The 24,678-nt window shown below is 68.9% G+C and overlaps 1 protein-coding gene across 1 annotated transcript; it reads left to right on the top strand.

Annotated features, from left to right (window-relative positions):
• Positions 1 to 1,119: 1,119 nt before the first annotated feature.
• DGKA (diacylglycerol kinase alpha) lies at positions 1,120 to 24,460 on the top strand. The gene is given in 25 exon segments (XM_065575861.1): positions 1,120 to 1,296; positions 11,673 to 11,768; positions 12,480 to 12,556; positions 12,691 to 12,841; positions 13,196 to 13,276; positions 13,631 to 13,680; positions 14,323 to 14,397; positions 14,620 to 14,691; positions 14,693 to 14,740; positions 15,193 to 15,310; positions 16,649 to 16,737; positions 17,192 to 17,311; positions 17,429 to 17,527; positions 17,799 to 17,888; positions 18,619 to 18,692; positions 19,826 to 19,900; positions 20,693 to 20,778; positions 20,867 to 20,956; positions 21,087 to 21,247; positions 21,394 to 21,458; positions 21,914 to 22,004; positions 22,317 to 22,506; positions 22,972 to 23,092; positions 23,284 to 23,344; positions 23,817 to 24,460. Coding segments are annotated over 24 exon segments (2,253 nt in total). The 5' UTR covers positions 1,120 to 1,296; positions 11,673 to 11,698; the 3' UTR covers positions 23,916 to 24,460.
• Positions 24,461 to 24,678: the final 218 nt, after the last annotated feature.

The following is a 24,678-nucleotide window of genomic DNA, read 5'->3' on the forward strand; positions in this document are numbered from 1 at the left end:
AGCTGCACAGGCAGGCTCCGGCACACCCACGGATCGGTGCCGAGGGCTGAGCCAGCGACACACACACAGATACCTGCACCCACACGCAGAGATCCAGGCTGATTCCACCCCCGCCGATGCATGAACGTGCAGCCCTTTTACACACACCGAGATTGATTCCTCACACGCGGCCGGACCCAGAAACTCCCCGACCAGCACACAGACGGGGCCAGGCCCAGAACTCAGCTGCCCACACGGACCCATCGAATCAGGCCTGCAAAGAGCCAGAGGCCCCCGCGTGCTGCCGGCTTCGGGAGCAGAGATACAGCCAGGCACCCTGCACAAATCCAGCCCCCCACTCAGGGGCACAGGCCGGCCTGGCGAAGTCAGCTGCCCGTAGGGCAACCAGACAGCAAATGTGAAAAATCAGGACGGGGGTGGGGGGTAATAGGAGCCCCTATAAGAAAAAGACCCTGAAATCAGGACTGTCCCTATAAAATGGGGACATCTGGTCACCCTAGCTGCCCGGCTCACAGCCCTGAATAAACTGCCCAGGGAGGTGGTGGAGTCTCCACCACTGGAGGTTGTTAAGAGCAGGTTGGACAAGCCCCTGCCAGGGACGGGCTAGATAATCCTCGTCCTGCCATGGGCGCCGGGGACCCGACTAGGGTGACCAGATGTCCCGATTTTATAGGGATGGTCCTGATATTTGGGGGTTTTTTTATCTAGGCTCCTATTACCCCCCCCACCCCCACCCCGTCCCGATTTTTCACACTTGCTGTCTGGGCACCCTAGTCCCGTCCGGTCCTACCGTCCTATGGCTCTGATGTGCCGCTGGTGCCACCTCACACACACACCGGCACTGAAGTCAGAGCTGCTTGTGCCACCCCTGAATTTGGCCCCTAATCCCCCCCCCCAGCCCTGCGGTTCAAGGCCAAGGCGGGGGGGGGGTGCCCCACAGTGGGGGGTCCAGAAAAGTCCTGTTGGCAGCGGGCCAGCCCCAGCCCCTCCCCAGCTGGATTCTTGCTTTAACTACCCCCTGTCAGGAACTAAGCAGGTGGGGGGGGGAGCCCGGGGGGCCCCAGCGACTCTGCGCGGTTTGGTCTCACTGCAGACTGGTGCAGTGCGCTGCTGTCTCTTTAAGTGTGTCCCCCCCACCCCTCCCGGGGCAGGAGGCTGCGGGCTGGGGGCAGCCGGGCTCTGCAGAGCTCCGGGAGGGGGCGTCGCAAACCCGCCGCGGGGCTCGGGAGAACCTGCCCGCATCGCCCGGAGCTCGCCTCGCTGCCGCCGCACCGCAGGGGAGCGGGCCGGAGGAAGGTGCGGGGGCCCCGGGAGGGGAGGTGCCGGAGGAAGGTGCCGGGGCCCCGGGAGGGGAGGTGCCGGGGCGGGCTGTGATGTCAGCGGGGCCGGGCTCGGGCGGGCGGCGCCCCAGGCTCGCCCCGCGCTGCCGAGCTCCGGACAAGGTAGGGCGCGCCCGGGGGGACGGAGCTGCCGGGGACCCCCGCCCGGCTCCGCAGCCCCCGGCGCTGGCGAGGGGCAAAGAAACTTTGCGGTGTCCCGGGGGATCCCTGCGCTCCCGGGTCTTCCCCTTCCCGCAGCGCCCGCGGAGGAGGAGCCGGGTCCGGCCGCTCCCCGCTCGGGGTGTCCGGGGAGGCTCCGGCGAGTGACCCGATCCCTGCAGTGCCCGGCTCCGGGCAGGGGAAGGGGCTTCTCTGTGCCCCGCCTTGGCCCCAGGGTGACCCTCTGGACCGAGCTGGTTCAATCCGTCCTGCCCTGGGGGGGCTGCCGGGAGGGGGAGGGTGTCTGGGCTTTTGCACCCATTCATAGGGTGCCTGGCCAGTAGAGACCCCTAGATCCTGTGCTCCACCGTCCTGCAAGGCCAGGGCCAGAGGGGTCCCCTGGTTCCCCCCGGACTGTACGTTTATAGCCCACGGGTGGCCCCTGCCCCAAGGACTCTGCAATCCCGAGCGCCGTGCCCGGGTTTGTACCAAGCGTGCCACGTCTGCCTTGGCTTCCCCCGCCTGGTCGGTGCCGCGTTCCCCACCTACCCCAAGCTGCCACGAAGGAGCCGTCGCGGTGCTGGGGGTCTGCAGGGAGGGGAAGGGGCCGCACAGGAGGGGGTGCTGGGGCGTTTGGCTGAGGGTGGCTGGTGGGGCAGGCGGGGGGCAGTGTAGCGAGGGGCAGAGGTTTGGCTAGGGGGACCAGCGAGGCAGGGCACAGGGGGAGACCCCGTCTGAGGTGATGAGCCTGCGTGGGGCCAGCAAAGTCCCTGGCGGAGCACCCCCATCCCAAATCCGGAGCCCACTGGGTGTTGAGCTCTGGCTCCAGGCGCGGCTGGTGAATCTCTGACCCCCAAGGCCTAATCCGGCTGGGATCAAACCTACATGCGGCAACCCCTGGCTCTGCTAACTACAGAGCCCAGCGAATCTCCGTTGTGCGGGAGCCGGGGGACTGGGCCCGGCGCTCGGTGGCATGGGGGGCGCTGCTGGTTAACACTAGCTGAGGGTCAGCTCCTTGGGGCCTAGATTTTTTAGGGGTTCAGCCTCCCCTGGGATTTCGGAGGCAGGTTTCTGTGTGTGATGCCCCGTGACTCAAGGCCCCGCCATCTTGTTTAACTTTTATATATGGGGGAAAACATCCTTCCTGGGCCAGGTTGGGGCTTCGGCCGGACCGGCTCCCTCACCGCCAGGGTGCATGTGTCGCAACTGGACCTCCAGGGCGGGCCCCGTCTGTCAGCGCTGGGAGGCTGAGTGAGTCCAGGGGAAATGGAACCCAGGAGTCCTGGCTCCCAGGCCTACCCCCCCCTCAGTTAATTGATCCGGGGGGCGAGTTTCGGGGGGTTGTGATTCCTGTTCTGTTGACGCTGTCGTGTCTGGAGCCTGGCACAATCCATGGGGAGAAAGCAGCGCTGCGGGCGGGCGCGTGGGCGGGGAAGGGTTTGTCCTGCCCCCAGCAATTCTCCTTCAACCGGAGAGGCAACATCCACCTGCGTTCTTGTGCTAAAGGGCCCAGCTCCAGCCATGTGCCAAAGTACACGTTTACCCAAGAGCTCTGAGCGACACGGGGCGGGGGGGTTTACAACCTGCCGCCAGAGTGATTGTTAATTAAGGAAAACAAAATAACTTCCTGCCAAGATCTGAAAGGTGGACAAACAATAACGTGATTCCCGAGCGCCTTTCCTCCCCCAGCGCTGGCTATAGACAGGTCGTCTTCCGCCACGGAGATGCAGCCACCTCTGGGGTGGGGCGCAGCAGCTGTTTAGGCAGGGCCCGACAGAGCGGTGGTTGGTGGTCTGAGGGCAGCGCCAGCCCCCACTGGGCCGGAGGCTCCTTGGCCCTCCCTCATCCAAGCACTGACCCAGCTCAGGATGCCACGCTGGGGGGGACCCAAGGCTGGGTGGACCCCCCCCCCATGCTCATCCCTTCTATGGGTCGTGTGGAGGGACTGGGGCAGCAGGGGGCCTGGCTCACTGGATCCCTCTGACTGTGCTGAGGCGGGAGGGGGTGCAGGGTCCAGTTGACTTAACTCCTTTGGGGAGTTGCAGCCTAGACTGTCCCGTTGCTCTGGGGGCGGGGGCGGGGGGAGGCCAATGGGGCTTTGCTTTGAAGCGAGGCGGGAGGGGCATTTGCAGAGAGAGGGATGAAGCAAGAACCTACCTTAGTGAAGGGGAGGGGAGAGCCGTATTCACTGGTGGGGGTGGGGGGGTCTCGGTGATGCTCAGCTTGTGGCTGGGTGAAAGGGCCTCCCCCCCCACCCCCAGGGCCTCCCCAGCCAGTATGGAGCTGGGATCAGGGCCCTGTGTGGTGACTTCCCCCATTTCCCAGGGCCCCAGAAACTCAGCGTGTTACTTAGAGCTGCCTTGGGGCTGCTGTAACCTCTGTGGGAGGCAGGCCAGGCCCTAGGCTACGGGGAGTGCAGTGAGTGAGGGCTTCGCCCTGCCCCTGCCTAGGAACAGGGTCCCCCGGAGTCAGACGCCAGGGCGAGAGGCCCGGCACCAGCAGACGCTCCAAAGGCACTTGTTAAAAGTCGCCGCCCGCCGCTGGCCCCGGGTGCTGGCCCCCTCGTGGGGCCAGGGCAGGAGCATTTCCTTCATTCAGGCTTGCTGGTTCTACAGGCCTGAACTCGCTGGGGACGCAGGGTGTTGGCCTGCCGATGGCAGGGAGTAACCGACTCGCGGTGTCTGGATCCGGCTGGGGGCTGCGTCAGAGCCGATGGCTGGGCTGGCGGGGAAGCCGGGGAGCTCAGAGCTGTGCAGGGAGCCGGCTGCCAGGCGGAGTTCGGACCCACTTTTGCTTGGCTCGGCCGCTCCAGACGGGGTTGGGGCAGCTCCCTTGTGTCCACGAGAGTGAGTTAAAATGGACAGTCTCTGGCTCCCAGCCCCCTCCCCATGCATTAGCCCCCACTCCCCTTCCAGAGCTGGGGCTAGAACCCAGGAGTCCTGGCTCCCAGCCCCCCCCCTCCCCCGAGCTCAACCACCTTCTCCTTGTGCTGTCCCTATAAGACCAGCCTGGGGGGGATGACCCCCCCTCCCATTAGTCAGGTGGGGGCTGGCAGCTCAGCTGGAGCAAGGGTGGGGGCCAGCCAGTGCCCAGGCTCCTGGCAGGGGGGCCAGCTGCCCATCTGGGATGGGTAGGGCTAAGCAGCGTGGGGTGGACAGCTGGATCGGGGGGCAGCCCCAGAGCAGGGCACTGAACCTTTCCCTTGACATTCCCACCCCTCCTGCATGGCTGGGCGGCCCCCTGCCGAGTCCTGGACCATCCCCTCCTCCATGCAGGGCTCACCCCCCCCCCCTGCAGCTCGGCTAAGCCCGGGAAGCATTTAAGGGCAGCTGGAACCTATTAAGGGATTAGCCAGGAATCCCAGAGGGGGTGGGCAGGGAGCCTGCCAGCCTGGGCCAGCACCCCGGCGTTCCCACCCCCTGTCTGCCCAGCACTGGCTGATGGGGAGCAGGGGCTGCTCCGTGCGTTGGCACCAAGCCAGGGAGCGTGGGCCAGGGGGGCGGGGGGGGCACAGGCCCAGAGGGAGAATGGTGGGAGTCGAGACTCCTGGGTTCTTTTCCGGGCGCTTGTAGGCAAGTCCTTGCCCCTCTCTGCCTCAGTTTCCCCATCTGGAAAGCAGGGACCCTTCCGGGGAGGCTGTGAAGCTAAAGTAACAACTCGTGTTTACAAAGCACTTTGGGTCCAGGATTGGGGGGCACTGGTGGAACTTGGGGGGAGAGGGCTGGCCTAGCAGGGGGCTGCGGGACAGGGGCTGCTAAGAATGGTCCCCCCCGTGTCCCGTCTTCCCCCCCCCCCCCCGCCGTGCCAGCACTCACTTGCCTTGTGCAGCTCCCAGGTACTGTGGCACTTGCTGGGTGCTGGGGGTGGGAGGCCGAGGCACAGTAGCGGGGGGAGCTGCCCCCTCCCAGGCTGGGAAGCTGCAGCCCCATGCCAAGGGGGGGCGGGGTGGGGCTGTTAGCACGTCAGCCGCCTTGCCAAAAATCGGCTGGGTGGCGTCTGTCGGCAACACGAGCATGAAATCTCCTCCGTCACGCTGGGATAACGCCCCGGGCTGGGGTGCAGCCCTGCTGTGCCCCCCCACGAGGAGCGATGGGGCTGGCGAGGAGAGGCTCAGTGGTGTCCTGGGGAGGGGAGCAGGTGTCTGAGCCCCCCCCCAGCGCTGCCCCGCTCATGACAAAGGATCGTGGGGAGGGGCTTTTCCCTGGATCGCCCGGTTCCCAGCCTGGCTAGACGGCAGCAGGGGTCACTGGGAGCCGGGGGGGGGGGCTGAGGCCTGCAGTGGGGGTCCCTGGTGTCCCTTCTCTCCTCCCTGGCCTGAGCCCGCGCGTGTAGCCAATTGGCGTCCCAGTAGCGGGGCCGGGCAGAGCGGGGCTGGGTCAGAGCCGAGGGTTCTCCGAGTCGTGTGCTGGGCAGGGCCAGACGAGGGGGCCGGGCCCCCTGCTCGGCCGCCCCCTGGGGATCAAGGTGTTAAGCTTTGGCCTCCAACCCCAAGCGGCTTCTCCCAGCATCTGGTTTCCATTTGCCGCGCTCGGCTGGTGGAGCCGGGGCAGGCGGAGCCGAGCTAAATTTAGCGCCGCTGATGGAGTTAGCAGGACTCGGTAACCTCAGGATCACTGGGATGTGTCCAGGGCGGAGTCGGTGCCCCTTACCCATGGCCTAGCGCGCCTGCCCTCCTCCTGACAGCTAGGGGGGCTGGGAGCCAGGACTCCCGGGTTCTGTTCTTAGTTCTGGGAGGGGAGTGGGGTCTAGTGGTCAGAGCAGGGGGGCTGGGAGCCAGGACTCCTGGGTTCTTTTCTCAGTAGTGCTGCTGGCTCGCTTTGTGTCGCAGCACCGCTCTGCCTCAGTTTCCCTTCTATAAAGGGTGGGGGAGCAGGATCCTATCAGGGCTGTACGTGCATCCAGCAGGCGCTAGAGGAGGTTCACGGCCCCGTTAACAACAGGGTTTATTAGCTTTGCCGCTAAGTTTCTTCAGTCAGATGCAGCGCCCGGCCCCTCACCCTCCCTGTGGCTGCATCTGCCTTCCCTGCTCAGGTTCTGAGTGATGTGGGCTCAGAGCTCACGGATTGCCCCGTGGAAGTCACTGCTGCAGGATATTCTGGGGGCAAAGGGGGAAGTGAGTGGACAGAAAGGCCAGGCCGGCTGGAGGAGCGAGGCTGGAATTCTCCCAGGGGGCTGGCAACCCTCATGCTCCAGGGCACAGCCTGTGCCCCAGCTGGGGTCAGGCAGGACTTTCCCTCTGGTCACAGGTGGCTCAGCTGCACCATCCCTGGGCTGCGGGTGACGCTGAGGACCCACTAAACTCGCCTCCTGGGGGCTGCATCGACAGCAGCCTCCCGGTGAGGCATCGGGAAGCCCCATCATATCCCGTAGCGCCCCCCCCCCCCCTCGGTGTGCAGCCAGGCTGCCTCAGTGCCCCACTTCCCCCCCAGGGCCGGGAGCTGCCAGGGGGACTCTCATCCAGCCGGGGGCGGGCGGGGAGCCAGCCAGGCCTCTGGGATCTCTGCAGCTCGGCCTGGAGGAGCCGTTTGCCTGGGCCGCATTTCACGCCTCCCCCTTTCCTTCCTGCCCCTCCTCGCCCGGGGGGTCCCTGGGGGCGGGCACTGAGCAAAGCCGCCTTCGAAGCCCAACCCCCTGCGTGAAAGTGGGGGGGTGCTGAGCGGCTACCTGCTCCCCAGCGGCTGGGCATGTACCGAGGGGGCGTGTGCATGGCTGGGGGGAGCACAGGGAGGTGAGGTTTGTGTAGGGTGCTGGTGGCGTGTCCGGGTGGGTATGTTGGGGGAGGTGGCACTGGCACCCTGCCTCTCCCCCCCCCCCCCCGCCCTGTCCCAGTGGTTTGTTCCTTGCCCCGGGACAGTCCCATGTTTACCCGGGGGGGGGGGGAGTCATTTCTTGCCTGGGGGATCCCTGTGGGCGTGCCCCCCCCCCCCCCGCCCACACTGCTCTAAAAATGGATCCACCGAAAGCAGAAGTCGTTTTGTTGAAGGGCTTGGACTGACTTTGTCGTCCCCTCCCCCACTGGCCCCATCCGGAGCCGGCCCCACAGCGTGGGAGGAGGGGGACTCCTGGCCCTGCTGGCCCAGAGCAGCTGCCCGGGGGGGGGGGGGGGGGAATTGGGGGTTGGTTAGTCACATGTTTGGGATGGAAGGGCGGGGCTGGGAATGAGGCAAAGTCAGAGCCCCCCCGACTGCAGGGCCTTGGAGCTAACGGAACAGGGGGTGGGACCAGTCGGGGTACAGGAAGGTTGGCAGAGCTAAACCCCGGCCCCCACTCCCCTCCCAGAGCTGGGGACAGAACCCAGGAGTCCTGGCTCCCAGCCCCCCCTGCTCTAACCCACCAGCCCCCACTCCCCTCCCAGAGCTGGGAGAGAACCCAGGAGTCCTGGCTCCTGGCCCTCCTTCGTTTTCATTGTCCTGAGTGTTAGCCCCTCAGCTCATATTAGCTCAGCCCTGGGTCCCCCTCCCTAGCTAGTGCCCCCAGTTTTGTGCCCTTCCCCAGCAGCTCCACCAGTGCCCCTCACTTCCGACCCGCAGCCCCTGCCAGCCCAGCCCTGGGCTCCCCCCACAGCTCCACTGGTGCCCCTCACTCCCGACCCGCAGCCCCTGCCAGCCCAGCCCTGCCCCCCCCAGCTCTGCCGGTGCCCCTCACTCCCGACCCACAGCCCCTGCTAGCCCAGCCCTGCTCCCCCCAGCTCTGCCGGTGCCCCTCACTCCCGACCCACAGCCCCTGCTAGCCCAGCCCTGCTCCCCCCAGCTCTGCCGGTGCCCCTCACTCCCGACCCACAGCCCCTGCTAGCCCAGCCCTGCTCCCCCCAGCTCCACTGGTGCCCCTCACTCCCGACCCACAGCCCCTGCTAGCCCAGCCCTGCCCCCCCCAGCTCCACTGGTGCCCCTCACTCCCGACCCGCAGCCCCTGCCAGCCCAGACCTGCCCCCCCCAGCTCCACTGGTGCCCCTCACTCCCGACCCGCAGCCCCTGCCAGCCCAGCCCTGCCCCCCCCAGCTCTGCCGGTGCCCCTCACTCCCGACCCACAGCCCCTGCTAGCCCAGCCCTGCCCCCCCCAGCTCCACTGGTGCCCCTCACTCCCGACCCGCAGCCCCTGCCAGCCCAGACCTGCCCCCCCCAGCTCCACTGGTGCCCCTCACTCCCGACCCGCAGCCCCTGCCAGCCCAGCCCTGCCCCCCCCCAGCTCTGCCGGTGCCCCTCACTCCCGACCCGCAGCCCCTGCTAGCCCAGACCTGCCCCCCCCAGCTCCACTGGTGCCCCTCACTCCCGACCCGCAGCCCCTGCCAGCCCAGCCCTGCTCCCCCCAGCTCTGCCGGTGCCCCTCACTCCCGACCCACAGCCCCTGCTAGCCCAGCCCTGCTCCCCCCAGCTCTGCCGGTGCCCCTCACTCCCGACCCACAGCCCCTGCTAGCCCAGCCCTGCCCCCCCCAGCTCCACTGGTGCCCCTCACTCCCGACCCGCAGCCCCTGCCAGCCCAGCCCTGCCCCCCCCCAGCTCTGCCGGTGCCCCTCACTCCCGACCCACAGCCCCTGCTAGCCCAGCCCTGCCCCCCCCAGCTCCACTGGTGCCCCTCACTCCCGACCCGCAGCCCCTGCCAGCCCAGCCCTGCCCCCCCCCAGCTCTGCCGGTGCCCCTCACTCCCGACCCGCAGCCCCTGCTAGCCCAGACCTGCCCCCCCCAGCTCTGCCGGTGCCCCTCACTCCCGACCTGCAGCCCCTGCCAGCCCAGACCTGCCCCCCCCAGCTCCACTGGTGCCCCTCACTCCCGACCCGCAGCCCCTGCCAGCCCAGCCCTGCCCCCCCCCAGCTCTGCCGGTGCCCCTCACTCCCGACCCGCAGCCCCTGCTAGCCCAGCCCTGCCCCCCCCCAGCTCTGCCGGTGCCCCTCACTCCCGACCTGCAGCCCCTGCCAGCCCAGCCCTGCCCCCCCCCAGCTCTGCCGGTGCCCCTCACTCCCGACCCGCAGCCCCTGCTAGCCCAGCCCTGGGGTCCCCCCAGCTCTGCCGGTGCCCCTCACTCCCGACCCACAGCCCCTGCCAGCCCAGCCCTGCCCCCCCCCAGCTCTGCCGGTGCCCCTCACTCCCGACCCGCAGCCCCTGCCAGCCCAGACCTGCCCCCCTTCAGCTGCGCTAGTGGCCGTCAGCCTGGCCTGGCTAGCGGGTGAGTTACTGCTCCAGCTTGTCCTTGCGATGTCTTCCCTTCATACAGTCCTTTGTGACTGATTTTCTTGTTCTATAGCCCGTCACCCTGAAGGGCCACGTTCTGGGGGGCCAGGGCTGGGCTAGCAGGGGCTTGAGGGGTTGAGATTGAGGGGCACTGACAGTTTGGGGGATCCGGGGCTGTGGGTCGGGAGTGAGGGGCACCAGCAGAGGTGGGGGACCCAGGGCTGGGCTAGCAGGGGGCTGCGGGTCGGGAGTGAGGGGCACCGGCAGAGGTGGGGGACCCAGGGCTGGGCTAGCAGGGGGCTGCGGGTCGGGAGTGAGGGGCACCGGCAGAGCTGGGGGGGGCAGGGCTGGGCTAGCAGGGGCTGCGGGTCGGGAGTGAGGGGCACCAGCAGAGGTGGGGGACCCAGGGCTGGGCTAGCAGGGGGCTGCGGGTCGGGAGTGAGGGGCACCGGCAGAGGTGGGGGACCCAGGGCTGGGCTAGCAGGGGCTGCGGGTTGGGAGTGAGGGGCACCGGCAGAGGTGGGGGACCCAGGGCTGGGCTAGCAGGGGCTGTGGGTCGGGAGTGAGGGCACCATCCAAGCCGCTCTCGGGTCTCAGACTTGCTGTCTAGGCTGCGAGGGGGCTGGCGGCCCTGGGGGGCCGTGCTCGGATTAGCCCCATTAGCGTTAATGGGGGCGGCACGTCCCGTCCTCTCCCTGCCCCGCAGAGACCTCAGAGCACTTAGCGCAGCCGGCAGCTCCCAGGTGTGCGCCGAGATCGGTATCAACATGAATAAATCATCCCCCTAATGGAGTGAGGCGGGGGCTCTGGCAGGCGCGAGTCCTGGGGAAAACGCTGCCCTGGAGCAGGGGGCCCCCCCCTGGCTCCCACTGAGCGGGAGGATCTCCAAGCACTCAGTGCTCTATTAGCCCTTGAGGGGGAAACTGAGGCACAGAGGGGCCGTCAGCAGAGCGTCAGCAGCACAGCTAGGAATGGGACCCAGGCATCCTGGCTCCTAAGTCCCCTGCACTAACCATTAGACCCCACGGCCCAGAGCTGGGAACAGGGCTGGATGCGGCAGGGGGCACAGTGCCACTCAAGATCTGGGGGGGGAAGGCCTGGAGCGGTGGCCCCTCCCCCATGCTGCTCAGCCCCCCCCAGGCTTTGGCCCCCAGCCGGTCCTTACGCAGTTTGCAGCCCACTCGGCCGAGCGCCCCAGGCCCCAGCCGGCACCTAGAAGAGCTTGGCCTGTTGCCAAGTCCCACCTCCCTCCCCCCAGTTCGTGTCTCTGAATCAGACGATTTCCCCCCCCCCATCCCCAATTCACAGCCGCGATTGGAGAACCACAAACCTCCCCCCAGCCGTGACTTGGCACCATTAAATATTGAGCAGAGCCGGCAGCGTGGCCGCCCGCGGCGAGGTATAAAGCGCTGGTACCCCGCTGCCCATCGCCAGCAGCTCCGTGCCAGGCTGCTGGGGCACCGGCGCCTCCCAGGTGTCCCGCTGCGGATCCCTGCGGCGCTGGAGCCGGCCGGGGTGTCTGCGCTGGCCATGGGGCTGCTCTGGGGCAAATGGTGCCCCCGTCTGCCGGCCGGCGGCCAGCCCACCCCAGTCGGTAATTGGGTAATATCCCTTTAAGAGCCCGTGGGGCTGGGGGGTCTCAGCAGTGGGTCCAGAAGAGGCGGATCAGGCCCCACTCCCATCCCCGACTGCCATGGGTGCCAGCCCGGCCTCCTCTGCTGGGCTCCCGGCAGCCCCAGCACAGGCCCCCCCGGTTGGGATACCGGGGGGCTGATGGATCTGGGGGGCCGGGGGCTTGGCTGGCCTTGCCTGGGGGAGGCGGTCGCTGCTCTGGAGACGGGTTGGCTCTGTCGGGGAATGTGCCGGCTCAGCTCATCTGCGAGGGGCACTGCCCAGCCCCCCGTCGCTCTCGCCGGCACCTCGCCCGGGCACCGTCGTGCTCTGCGGTCCCGCTCCCATTGGCTCCTTTTGTTGTCCCCCCCCAGTCACCCCCCCACGGGTGTCTCAGTTTCTAACTCCCCCCCCACAGCCGCAGCCCGGAGGCCCCAGAGCATCATGTCGGAGAGCAAGGAATGGGCCACCCTGAGCCCCGAGGAGTTCGCCCACCTGCAGAAGTACATTGACTGTGAGTAACTGGCCCTCCCCGCAGCCCCGCTGCCCCCCCCCCCCCTCCTGGGCAGGTACTCGGGCTCAGAGCCCCCTGGAATCGGCCCTGCCCTCGCCATGGTCCCGCTGCCCTGGGGTGGGGGGCTGCGGTAGGGGGTCCCCGTGGGGACAGCCCGTTGCCCCCAGGGCATTAGGGCGCCAAGCGGAAGGGCCCCCCCAACCAGTGAGCGCCCCCCCCCGCAGACCCACTTGTCTGGGCCCCGCCTAGGGCGGGGGGTGGTGGGGAGAGTTGCCACTGCTCTGGCGGGAGCAGGATCGGGCCCCGGGCGGGGGGAGGACGGCACAGGGGGTGCAGCTGAGCCCACCCACACCCCACTTTGTGCTGGGGGGTCGGTCCCACTGGCTCTGTGGTGGGGGAGGGGTCGCCTCTGTTGGGGATTTGCTCTGGTACCAACACTCCAGGCCTGCAGGTGGGGCTGCTTTCCTGCCGGGGGGGGTGACCTGGCCCCTCCATAAGGCTAGGGAGCTTGTGGGGGGGGGCGGTAGAGTGGCTGGATTTGCCCCCAGAGCAGGGCGGGGGTCACGGTGGCAGAAATGCAGCTCCCCCCCCCTCCCCCCGGGCAGGGCTGAGGGAGGGGGAGGGCTTGGCCCCAGGTCTGGGCAGCGTCTGCTCCAGGCCGGGGGGGGGGAGCCTGGGACCCTGACCCCCCCCCCGTCTCTCCCCCCCCAGACAGCAGCAGAAAGGTCCAGGACGTGCTGCAGGAGTTCTATGGAGATGGCGCCTTGGTGCAGCACCTGCAGGGAGACGTGAGTCCGCCCGATGCGCCCCCCCCCCCCCGTGCCACCCAGGGGGGTCCCAGTCTGACCCCAGAGCCCCGAGCAGGGCCCCCCCAAGCCCGGGACACCCCCTAACTGCCCCCCTCTCTGCTGCCTCCCCCCAGTCGATCGACTTTGAGGGCTTCAAGCTGTTTATGAGGAGCTACCTGGAGGCCGAGGAGATCTCGGACACGCTCTGCCAGCACCTCTTCCTGTCCTTCCAGACCTCACCTGGGGAGGGCCCCGGGCAGCAGCCGGGCCTCGGGGAGCAGCCAGGTAAGGGCGTGCACCGGCCCCGCCTGCTCCGTCAGCCTGGCTGAGCTGGAGGAGAATCCCCATCAGATGCTGACTGTACGGGGGATATGACACACAGCAGAGCAGTTCTGATCCCAAGCGGCAGGGGGCAGTTGCTAGCCAGCTTGTTGCAGTGGCCAGAGCTGGACTGAGGAGAGGGCCTGTGCCTTGGGCCCCCCCCAGCCTTGGGGAGGGGGGTGACGTGGGTCACAGGCTGCCTGGGGCTGGGGGCTGCAGCTGAAGCTGAAGAGTGAATGGGCCTCGGGGCCCGAACTCCTGGGTCCCATGTGGGGCAGGGGGGCTGCAGGATTCAGCGCCGGCTCTGTCCCTTTGCAGCCAGCGGCCTGGTCTGTGTCAATGACGTCTCCTGCTACTTCTCACTGCTGGAGGGGGGGCGCCCCGAGGACAAGCTGGAGTGTGAGTCTGGGGAACGACGACGGAGGGGGGGGGGGGGATGGCACGTCCCACCCGCCCCATCCCATGGAGAGGCGACGAGCTCGGGGCAGTTCTCGGGCTCAGACCTGAGTTGGGTTCCTAAGGGGGCAGGGGGTGGCCCTGGGGTGCAGTGCGGGGGGGGGGGGGCACGGCGGGGGGCTTGTGGGAGACCTTTGGGGGAGGGGTCAGACGTCTTTCACCAGAGGGGTGGGGGCTGACAGGCTGTGCTAGGATGTGGATTGGACGGGTCTGGCCTAGGGTGGGGGTGGGGTGGCCATGGGGGTCTGGGCCTGGCTGGGGTCCCCCCACTGACTCCACTCTCTTCCCCCCCCCCAGTCACCTTTAAGCTCTACGACAAGGATGGGAACGGCCTGCTGGACAGTTCGGTGAGTGCCGTGGGGCTGAGGGGGACCCCAGCCCCCCCATCAGTGTCCCCTTCACCCCAGTGCCCCCCACTGCCCGCTCTGAGCCCCTGGCCCCTGCAGAACCCCCCCGGGCCTGGCAGAGGCCGGGAGCAGCCCCTCCCCCCCATCTCTGGGTCTGGCCCCACAGCAAAGGGAGGACTCTGCCCCCCCCCCAACCTCTCCAGGGACCCCCCAGGTGCTTCTGGCCTCAGGGCTGAGTGACGGGTCCATCCCCGGTGCACCATCCCTGGGGGGGCCGTCTGCCCCCCCCCATGGGCCGGTACTGCCCCACTCTGCCCGCCCTGCCCCCCCATGGGCTGGTACTGACCCGCTCTGCCATCCCCCCCCCATGGCCTGGAACTGCCCCACTCTGCCAGCCCTGCCCCCCTCCCATGGACTGCTACTGCCCCGCCCTGCCCCCCCCCATGGGCTGGTACTGACCCGCTCTGCCAGCCCTGCAGCCCTGCCCCCCTCCCATGGACTGGTACTGACCCGCTCTGCCCCCCCATGGCCCAATACTGCCCCACTCTGCCAGCCCTGCTCTCCCCCATGGCCCGATAGTGACCCGCTCTGCCCCCCATGGGCCGGTATCGACCCGCTCTCTTCTCCCCCCGTCCCCCCCAGGAGGTGGATCGGATCATCACCCAGATGATGCGAGTGGCCGAGTACCTGGACTGGGACGTCACGGAGCTCAAACCCGTGAGTACTGGGCTGGCGCCGTGGGGTGGGTGGGGCTGCCCCAGCCCTGCCCCCTCCTGCCTGGAGAGGCCCCAGCCCATGGGCACTGCAGGGGGCAGCGTGTGGTGGGGGGGCTGCCCTGAGCCCGTGGGCTTCTTGGAGGGGGGCTGCTGGGTGGGGGCTCGCCAACCCCCCCCCCTGGAGCCCCTGAGCCATGTCCCTGTCCCCCCCCTCCCCCCCCAGATCCTGCAGGAGATGATGAAGGAGATCGACTATGACGATAGTGGGACGGTGTCGCTGGCCGAGTGGCTGCGGGGGGGGGGTCACCACCATCCCCCTGTTGGTGCTGCTGGGCCTGGAAGTGGTGAGTCCGGGGGGTGGGGGGAAGAGAGCGGGGCGATCCCCAGGGGGATCCCGGGGGGTGGAGGGGGGCGATCCTGGGGAGGGGCAGAAATGCTCTGAGCTGTGTGGGAATTTGACCCCCTCCAACAATGGGGATCCCCACTGGGAAGATGGGGAGCAGCCGGGGGTGTGACTGGGGGGTTGGGGGGAAGCTCCCTACGTCCATCCCGATCCGTCCTGTGGACCTGGCACCCCCCACAAACCCTGATTTCCCCCCCCCCCAACCAGTGGTAACCACAAGTGGGTAACGGCCCATAGGTGAGCCCCACACCCCTGGGGGAGAAGTGAGTGAGCTCCGTGTACCCCGACCCGCTGCCCCCCCCCCGACCCCCTGCCCCCCCCGGCCCCCTGCCCCGCCCGACCCGCTGCCCCCCCCGACCCGCTGCCCCCCCCGACCCTCTTCTCTCCCCGCAGAACATGAAGGACGACGGGCAGCACATGTGGCGGCTGAAGCACTTTAACCGGCCGGTCTATTGCAACGTCTGCGAGACCCTCCTGGTCGGGCTGCGCAAGCAGGGCCTGTGCTGCACCTGTGAGTGCCCCCCCGCCCCACCCCCCGACGCGGGCACGGCCCCCCCCCGGCCCTCCACCCCTCCCGACGCGGGCACGGCCCCCCCCGGCCTCCCGACGTGGGCACGGCCCCCCCCCGGCCCTCCACCCCTCCCGACGCGGGCACGGCCCCCCCCGGCCTCCCGACGTGGGCACGGCCCCCCCCCCGCCCCCCCGACGCGGGCACGGCCCCCCTGTCCTCCATCCCTCCCGACGTGGGCACGGCCCCCCTGCCCTCCACCCCGACACAGGCACGGCCCCCCCTGCCCTCCACCCCTCCCGACATGGGCATGGCCTCCTCTGACCCCCCCCCCGACACAGGCACAGCCCCCCTGCCCCCCCCCGCCCCCCCGACGCGGGCACGGCCCCCCCCGCCCCCCCGACGCGGGCACAGCCCCCCCACCCACCTCCCGACGCGGGCACGGCCCCCCCTGACCCCCCCGCCTCCCGACGCGGGCACGGCCCCCCTGCCCTCCACCCCTCCCGACGCGGGCACAGGCCCCCCCCACCTCCCGACGCGGGCACGGCCCCCCTGCCCTCCACCCCTCCCGACGTGGGCACGGCCTCCTCTGACCCCCCCCAGACACAGGCACGGTCCCCCCTGCCCCCCCGACACGGGCATGGTCCCCCCTGCCCTCCACCCCTCCCGACGTGGGCACGGCCTCCTCTGACCCCCCCCCGACACAGGCACGGTCCCCCCTGCCCCCCCGACACGGGCATGGTCCCCCCTGCCCTCCACCCCTCCCGACGTGGGCACGGCCTCCTCTGACCCCCCCCAACACGGGCATGGCCCCCCTCTGCCCCTTCCCCCTGACATGGACATGGTGGGGGATCCCCTCTGCCCCCCTGACACGGGCACGGCCCCCCCCTCCGCCCCCCTCCCCCTGACACGGGCATGGCCAGGGAAGGGGGATCCCCCCCACCTCGGCCCCCCTGGAGAAATGGTCACAAGCCAGGGAAAGGTGCCCAGGGGGCGCTGTGAGTAGTGTGGGCCTGGGGGGGGGGGCTCAGTCTGGGGCGACCCCGCCCACCTCTCACTCAGCCAATGAGAAACAAGCAAATCAGCATTGTGTCCTCTGCTCAAACTGCCATTGGCTTGTTGGTGGCCCAGTGGGCGGGGCAGTGGCCTAACCACCGCCCCCCTCCTTCCAGTCAGGTGTGATTGGCTGGTCCACTCTAAGCCCAGCCAATCATTGAGCAGGACCTTTAAGGGGGTCTGGGGGGGGGAGAATGGGGGTGGGGCTAGAGGAGCAGCTAAGCCCCGCCCCTGGCCAGCTCGTGCCCTCCTCCCTGGTCACTAACCTGCCTTTTCTGCCTCCAGTCTGCAAGTTCACGGCCCACGAGCGCTGCGCCCGCCGGGCGCCCCTCAGCTGCATCAGCACCTACGCCAAGTCCCGCAAGGACACCAGCGTGAGTGGGGGCAGGGACCCCCCAGGTCTGTCTGGCCTGGTCCCCAGAACCATCCTCCGCCCCCAAGCGCCTGCCACGTGCTCGCCGACCCCATTGTACAGACGGGGAAACCGAGGCACGGCGCGCGGAAGGGAATTGCCACTGATGGGCTGACAGTCTCTGGGACTAGAACCCAGGAGTCCTGACTCACAGCCCTCCCGCACCTCCCTGTAAACCACTAGACTCCCCTCCCCTCCCAGAGCCGGGAGAGAACCCAGGAGTCCTGGCTCCCAGCCCACCCTGCTCTAACCCACCAGCACCCACTCCCCTCCTAGAGCCAGGAGAGAACCCAGGCATCCTGGCTCCCAGCCCCCCCCTGCTCTAACCCACCAGTTCCCACTCCCCTCCTAGAGCCGGGTGAGAACCCAGGCGTCCTGGTTCCCCCCCCCCGTAGCTCACTGCTGCCCCCCCCCAGGCGCAGAGCCACGTGTGGGTGAAGGGCGGCTGCGAGGCCAGCAAGTGCGACAAGTGTCAGAAGAAGATCAAGAGTTTCCAGAGCCTGACGGGGCTGCACTGCGTCTGGTGCCACCTCAAGGTGGGTGCGACCCCCCCCCTCTCCCCCCCGGTGCCCCTGTCGCTTGGCCGGGGGCTGGGGCGGCTTCGGGGGGGTGGGGCCAGGAGCATGCGCCGCGCTAACCCCCGTCTCCCCCAGATCCACGAGGAGTGCCAGCCCAGCGTGCCCCCGACCTGCGACTGCGGGGCCCTGCGGGACCACATCCTGCCCCCTTCGGCCATCTACCCTGTGGTGCTGGTGAGTGCGTCCCCGCGGGCGGCGCGCCCAGCCCCGAGCCCCTGGCTAGGGCTGTATGGCCCAGTCCGGGCGCCGCCAGGCTGGGGAGTTCCCCTGCCCCACGCTGGGGAGGGACCAGAGGCCACCGCTGAGGGGCTCTGTGCCCCACTGGGCTTTGAACCCAAAGCAGCAGCTCCGCCCCTGGACCCCACGGTGCCCCTGGGGGCTGCTGGTTCCTCTCCCAGGGCTCCGGGCCCCTGCCCCCAGCTGACGCCCCGGCTCTGGGTTCCAGGAGAGACAGAACAGCCAGAAGAGCGAAGGCGGGACCCTGGTGGAGGAGACGCCGCAGCCCTGCACCACGCCCGAGGGCCAGGCGCTGCGGGTGAGTGGGGGCGACCCCCCAACCGCGCGGCTCTTCGGCTGGCACCGGCGGGGCGCGGCCACCGCCAATAGACCCTGGGCGAGGCCCCACGGCAGGGCCCCGGGCGGGGGGGGGGGGCCGGGATTTAAAAAAATGAGGGAGTTTATCCCTGCCCAGAACGAGGTAACAACCCCCCTGCGCCCCAGGTCAGCTATTCCTGTCCGGTGCCCCTCACTCCTGACCCGCAGCCCCCTGCTCTGCCAGTCGTGGGCTCCCCCCAGCCCTGCCGGTGCCCCTCACTCCCGACCCGCAGCCCCTGCTAGCCCAGCCCTGGGTCCCCCCAGTTCTGCCGGTGCCCCTCACTCCCGACCCGCAGCCCCTGCCAGCCCAGCCCCGGGCTCCCCCCCCCCCCAGGCTCCCCGACCCCCCTTCACAGTGGTCCATACACACCGAGGGCGCTCACTATTGGCTCATACAGGGCACAGTGGCTCCCTCTGGTGGCAGAAGGTGACCATGCAACTTGGCCCCAGCCTGTGCACTTGGCATCCGCTGGGCAGGTGCAGATCCCACCACGTGCACTTCTTCCCGCGCCCAGGCGTTGCCCTGCTCCGCCCCCAGCCCTCGGCACGCGCCGCGGATCCCCGCTTCGGCCGTGCGGCGGCGGCTGGAACCCGGCTGCGGTTTGCTCCGGCCAGCGCTCGCGACTCGCTCGTGTTTCCTCCTTTCATTTCCCCTTTCCCCCGCTCTGCAGATCATCCCGGTGCCCGACACCCACCCCCTCCTGGTCTTCGTCAACCCCAAGAGCGGCGGGAAACAGGGGGAGAGGTAAGAGGGGGGGGTCTAGCAGAGGGGGCTCTTGGGAGCCAGGACTCGGGCAGTGCAAGAAGGGTGGGGTCTAATGGTTAGACATGGGGGGGGGGGGGAGGCAGGATGTCACGGAGTCCCCGGGCGTTGCTCTGGAACTGCTCCCCACAAAGCCAGGCAGGACTTTGGGGAGCCTCCTCTCCCTCGGAGCAGATCGTCTTCAGGGCAAGACGCTCACACGGCTTCACCTCCTGGGTCTCTCCTGGGAGCATTCAGCATATGCCCCTCCGTGCGCTTCCCACAGCGAGTCCACCCAGGCGGGGTCCTGGGGAAGCCAGAGGGTTCTGTACCCCCCACTTCACAGTCAGACGTGACTCTCAGCCAGCCAGTAACACAGAGGTTTATTAGATGACAGGAACACGGTCTAAAATAGAACTTGTAGGTCCAGCGAACGGGACCCCTCGGCCGGGTCCATTCTGGGGTTCAGAGAGCCAGACACCCACGTCTGCCGCCCTCACTCCTAGTCCCCAGGTAGCTCCAACTCTGAAACCCCCTCCAGCCCCTCCTTCTCCCGGCTTTGTCTCTTTCCTGGGTCAGGAGGTCACCTGATCTCTTTGTTCACCTTTAGCTATTTCCTTGCAGGGGGGGAAGGGGCCCTGGCCATTTGTTGCCAGGGAGACAGAGTGTCAGGGATTTATGCGCACTGGCCTTTCCCCACCACCTAGAGACATAAGAAATGCATAGGGGAAACTGAGGCAGCCACACAGTATTCAGAGGAAACATTAAGAACGGTCCCACTTCGTCACACAGGACTCCTGGGTTCTCTTCCCAGCTCTCTGTGTGACCTCGGGCAAGTCTCTCTGCCTGTCTGGGCCTCAGTTTCCCCATCTTGTGTGACGGGTGGAGGCGGGTTTGGGAGGGTTGTTCCGAGGTTGCCGGGCGACAGTCTCGTTACCATGATGTGATTGCTACACCCTGGTCTAATGGACATACCCTGGACAGCTGCCCCCCCCCCCCCGGCCCCAAGGCTACCCTGCACCCCCCTTTGATCTAGACTTTCCGGGGGGGGGGGCGGGGGTGTCCATGGCGATGCCTGGTGGGTTCTAGGCTTGTCGGCGCCGCTCCTGAACCCCTCCCCTCGTCTCCATGACCAGGGTGCTCCGGAAGTTCCAGTATCTCCTCAACCCGCGGCAGGTTTACAACCTGATGAAGGGGGGTCCGGCCCCCGGGTGAGTGAGAATTCGGGGCCCTGCGGCCTTTCGCTGGTGGGTCTCGGCTCTGCCCCCTAGTGGACTCTTGCCCACATTGCAACACCACAGGGCAGCTCCACAGCATGAATGGGGTGGGGCGAGGGTCAAAGGGCATCGGCTGAGTGAGGGGTGTGGTGGCCCCCAGGGCTGGGGTAGCAGAGCTGGAGGGGTGGGGAGCCTGGGGCTGAGCTAGCAGGGGCTGCGGGTCGGGAGTGAGGGGCACCGGCAGAGCTGGGGGTCTGGGGGGGGCCCAGGGCAAGGCTAGCAGGGGCTGCGGGTTGGGAGTGAGGGGCACCGGCAGAGCTGGGGGTCTGGGGGGGGCCCCGGGCAAGGCTAGCAGGGGGCTGCGGGTCGGGAGTGAGGGGCACCGGCAGAGCTGGGGGTTGGGGGGAGCTCAGGGCTGGGCTAGCAGGGGCTGCGGGTCGGGAGTGAGGGGCACTGGCAGAGCTGGGGGTCTGGGGGAGCTCAGGGCTGGGCTAGCAGGGGCTGCGGGTCGGGAGTGAGGGGCACCGGCAGAGCTGGGGGAGGGGAGCCCAGGGCTGGGCTAGCAGGGGCTGCGGGTCGGGAGTGAGGGGCACAGGCAGAGCTGGGGGTCGGGGGGAGCTCAGGGCTGGGCTAGCAGGGGCTGCGGGTCGGGAGTGAGGGGCACTGGCAGAGCTGGGGGGTCCCCAGGGCGGGTCAGGGTTTAATGAACTCTTGGGGAGGATCTGGCAGGGAAGGGGGGGGAGTCCGGGCCCCGGTGCTGACCCAGCTCCGTGTCTCTGTTCTCAGGCTGAACTTTTTCCGGGACGTGCCGGATTTCCGGATCCTGGTCTGTGGGGGGGACGGCACCGTGGGCTGGATCCTGGACGCCATCGGTAGGTGGAAGCAGGAGGGGGGAGGGGCAGGAAATGGGGCCAAGGAGCCTGGGCCCCCCCCCCGCTGACCATCCCCCTCTCCTTGCAGATAAAGCCAACCTGCCCCGGCGCCCCCCGGTGGCCGTGCTCCCGCTGGGGACCGGCAACGACCTGGCGCGGTGCCTGCGCTGGGGAGGAGGTGAGTGACACCCGGGGGGGGAGCTGGGCCTTTGGGGCTGCCTAGCCTGGCCCCCCCCAGCTCAGCCCTATGGCCCCGTCCAGCCAGGTGCCCCCTGCCCGCACCTGGCACTGACCCCTGCCCCCCTCAGGCTACGACGGGGAGAACCTGCGGAAGATCCTGAAGGACATGGAGAGCAGTAGCCTCTTGCCCATGGACCGGTGGCTGGTGCAGGTGACCCCCGAGAACCCCGCGGAGAAGGGGGACCCCGTCCCCTACGAGATCATCAACAACTACTTCTCCATCGGCGTGGTACGGCCGGGGGGCTGGGCACTGGGGCGGGGTGGTTGGAGGGGGCAGAGCCCCACTCGGCATACCCCCCCGTCTGGCCAGCCTAGGAACCGCGGGGGCCGGGGGGGGGCGCTGCTGGGCTCTGACTGCGTCTGTCTCGTCCCCAGGACGCCTCCATTGCTCACCGCTTCCACCTCATGCGGGAGAAATACCCCGAGAAATTCAACAGCCGGTGAGCACGGGGTGGGGCCTGGGGCAGGCTGGTGGGTGGGGGCCAGCCAGGCAAGGCTAGCGGGTGGGGGGGCAGGGGCTGTCTCCTGGGGGGTTCCTGGTGTCCATGTGGATCCTGGCTGGGGCTTGGGGGGCCCTTGGAGGGCACCGACTCTGGGTCCGTAGCCAGGTCCTCGGCCATCATATTGGTGACTTCCCCCCCCCCCCCCCCCCGACACCTCCCCTGCTGAGATGGGCCGGGAGCCACAGCCATCACCCTGCCCCCCCACAGCGCCCCCTGCTGGGACGGGAGCAGCCGGGCACCCCCCCCCCCCTCCCGCCCACCGGTGCCCTGCCCCCACGGTGCCCCCTGCTGGGACGGGAGCAGCCGGGCACGCACTCCCCACGGCGCCCCCTTCTGTGGTTTGGTTTGTTCTGTTTTCCACCGGGGTTTGTGGGGCTCTGGTTCCTCTCCAGGATGAAGAACAAACTCTGGTATTTTGAATTTGCCACGTCCGAGACCATCTTCGCCACCTGCAAAAAGCTCAAGGAATATCTGACCATTGAGGTGAGCTCCCCCCCCAGCCGGCGCTCCTGCCCCCCCCCCCCCCAGCACCCCCTGCTGGCAGAGCCCAGGGCTGGAGGAGCTGGGAGCCCCGCCCCCCCCCCCAGCCGGTGCTCCTGCCCCCCCCAGCGCCCCCTGTTGGCAGAGCCCAGGGCTGGAGGAGCTGGGAGCCCCCCCCAGCCGGCGCTCCTGCCCCCCCCAGCGCCCCCTGCTGGCAGAGCCCAGGGCTGGCGCATGGGCCGGGCGAGCGCTGGGTGGGGGCTGGTTTAAGGAGGTCCCCGGTGGGTAACGAGGGCTCTGCCCCCCCCCCCCCAGTGCTGTGGGCAGCCCCTGGACCTGAGCGGCGCCCTGTCGGGGGTCGCCGTCCTCAACATCCCCAGCATGCACGGCGGCTCCAACCTCTGGGGCGAGACCAAGAAGCCGCTGGGCGAGGCCCGGAACGTGGGCGGCGGGAGCCAGCCCCAGGCCGTCACCGACCCGGAGACGCTCAAGACCTGCGTGCAAGGTGCGGAGCCGGGGGGGGGGGGGCAGGTGGGCATCTGGTGGGCGGAGTTAGGGGCGGGGCCTCAGGTGGAACAGAGGCGGGGCCTCGTCTGAGGTGCAGGTGGGGGGCGGGGCCCAGGCAGGTTTCAGGCTAATTCTGCATAAACACCAGCACAGGGACGCCCCCAACCCAGACCTGCCTTTTCCGCCTTGGCCCCGCCCACTAGGTGGAGCCATTAGAGCCCCGCCTCCTTAAAGGCACAGCAGCCTATGTGGGGGTTGGGAGGGCAGCTCCCCAGAGCAGGGGCACCCCTGGCACCCCCACCCCCTGGTGCCCACTGACCAGCCCCACTCACTGAAGACGCGTCCCCCGGCCCACGGAGCTGGCTGGGGGGGACCCGGGTGTGGGGGCTGGGCTCAGTCATCCCCTGGCCCCGGGCCCCCGGCAGCAGGGGCCCCAGCGCTGACGGCCCCTCCCTCCCCACAGACCTGAGCGACAGGCGGCTGGAAGTGGTGGGGCTGGAGGGCGTGATCGAGATGGGGCAGATCTACACCGGCCTGAAGAGCGCAGGCAAGCGGCTGGCCAAGTGCTCGGAGATCACGCTGCGGTGAGCACCGGGGGGGCGCCGGGGCAGCGGGAGGGGGAGGTCCCCTGGGGGCAGTCGGCCCCCCATGATACCAAGGGAGGCAGGCTCGGGCCTGGCCTCCCGCTCCTGGGACCCGCCACATGTTGGGGAAGGTCCCAGCCCCCTGCAGGGCGCCGGGGGGGTGCTCCTGTCTCACACCGGGGTCTCCACAGGACCCTGAAGTGCCTGCCCATGCAGATCGACGGGGAGCCCTGGATGCAGCCGCCCTGCACGGTAAGGAGCCGTATCGGGGTCCCCCCTGCGCCCCCCGGCGGTGGGGAGCCGGGCCCCCTGCAGCTTTCCCAGCCCCCGCGAGAGGCCTCAATAGACCCCCCCCCCCGCCCCGCCAATCCATCATGGGGTGTGAAGGAAGCCGGGGCCGCCTGGCGTTGGGGGAGCGGGGGGCTGGGCTGCTGGGGGCCAGGGCAGTCGGCCCGTTGGGAGAGGGTGTGGGGCCTGGGTGCCCCTTGCTCGCTGGTCGCATGGGGCCGGGGTTGGTGCAGTTCGGAGCCATGGGGGTGGGGTGCTGGAACCCCCCCCCACCCCTCATAGACGGGAGGTGCTGGGGGGAGGGCAGATGCATTCCCAGGGAACCGGCGGGGGTGTTTGTGCGACCGGAGCTGGGGGAAGGGCCCCCCCCCACCCCCAGCCCAGCCTGGCCCAGGGCCCCCTCCAGCGCGTCCTCCCCCCACTCTCTCTCTTTCAGATCAGGATCACCCACAAGAACCAGGCGCCCATGCTCCTGGCCCCGCCCCCCCGCTCCTCCAGCTTCTTTGGCATCAAGAAGGGACCCCATGAGTCGTAGGGGGGGCCCAGCTGGGGGACAAGGACCCCCCCGACCCGGCCCCCTTGGCTCGGAGCAGGGGACAGCCCAACCACAGGGCGCTGGTGGGTTTGGTTCCTGCCCCCCGGCAGCCTGGATGTCCTGGATAGACCCATTGTGTCATCGGGGTGGGGAAGGGGGGGTCACACCTGCGGCCCCGCCAGCCAGGGCCCCTTCCCTGCCCTCGTTCCCCTGCTTGCAGCACGGGCCGTCTGCGGTAGCGAGCAGGGGGCACACGGGGGCCTTGGTCTATTCCCCTCCCCCCCCAGCTGCTGAGAGCGCTGGCCCCCGCTGCCCACCCGCCTCTTGGCTGTTTCTGCCCCATGGTGGGGGGGAAGGGGGCATATGTACCTGCCCCTCCTGTGCATCTCTGGCCCCTGCAGGGAGTGGGGGGCAGCAGTGTGCTGGGCCCCTGCGTGTACCCTACATTCCAGCCCCCCTATTTATTGCCCCCACAGTCCAACACCCCCCCCCTCGAGATTTCAAGTGCCTCGTCTTACTAATAAAGGTTGGAGTTTTTGTTCTTCCCCCCTCCCCCGACTGGTCTCTGTTCTGGGCAGGGGGGCACAGACCCGTTCTCAGGTGGGGCATGGGCCCCGGGGCCCCAGGCGCTGGGCCATGGCTTTGACCAGGGCACCTCCAGCTTGGCCCCTGCCACACGCCTGGAGGGGGGTCCTGGGGTAAGAGGCAGCGCTGCTCAGGGGAGGGTCACCCTGGGGGGGCTGAGCACAGTGTCACAGGATGC

The sequence above is a fragment of the Chrysemys picta genome, chromosome 22 (genome assembly GCF_011386835.1).
Source record: "Chrysemys picta bellii isolate R12L10 chromosome 22, ASM1138683v2, whole genome shotgun sequence".
In the NCBI taxonomy this organism is placed as follows: domain Eukaryota; kingdom Metazoa; phylum Chordata; order Testudines; family Emydidae; genus Chrysemys; species Chrysemys picta.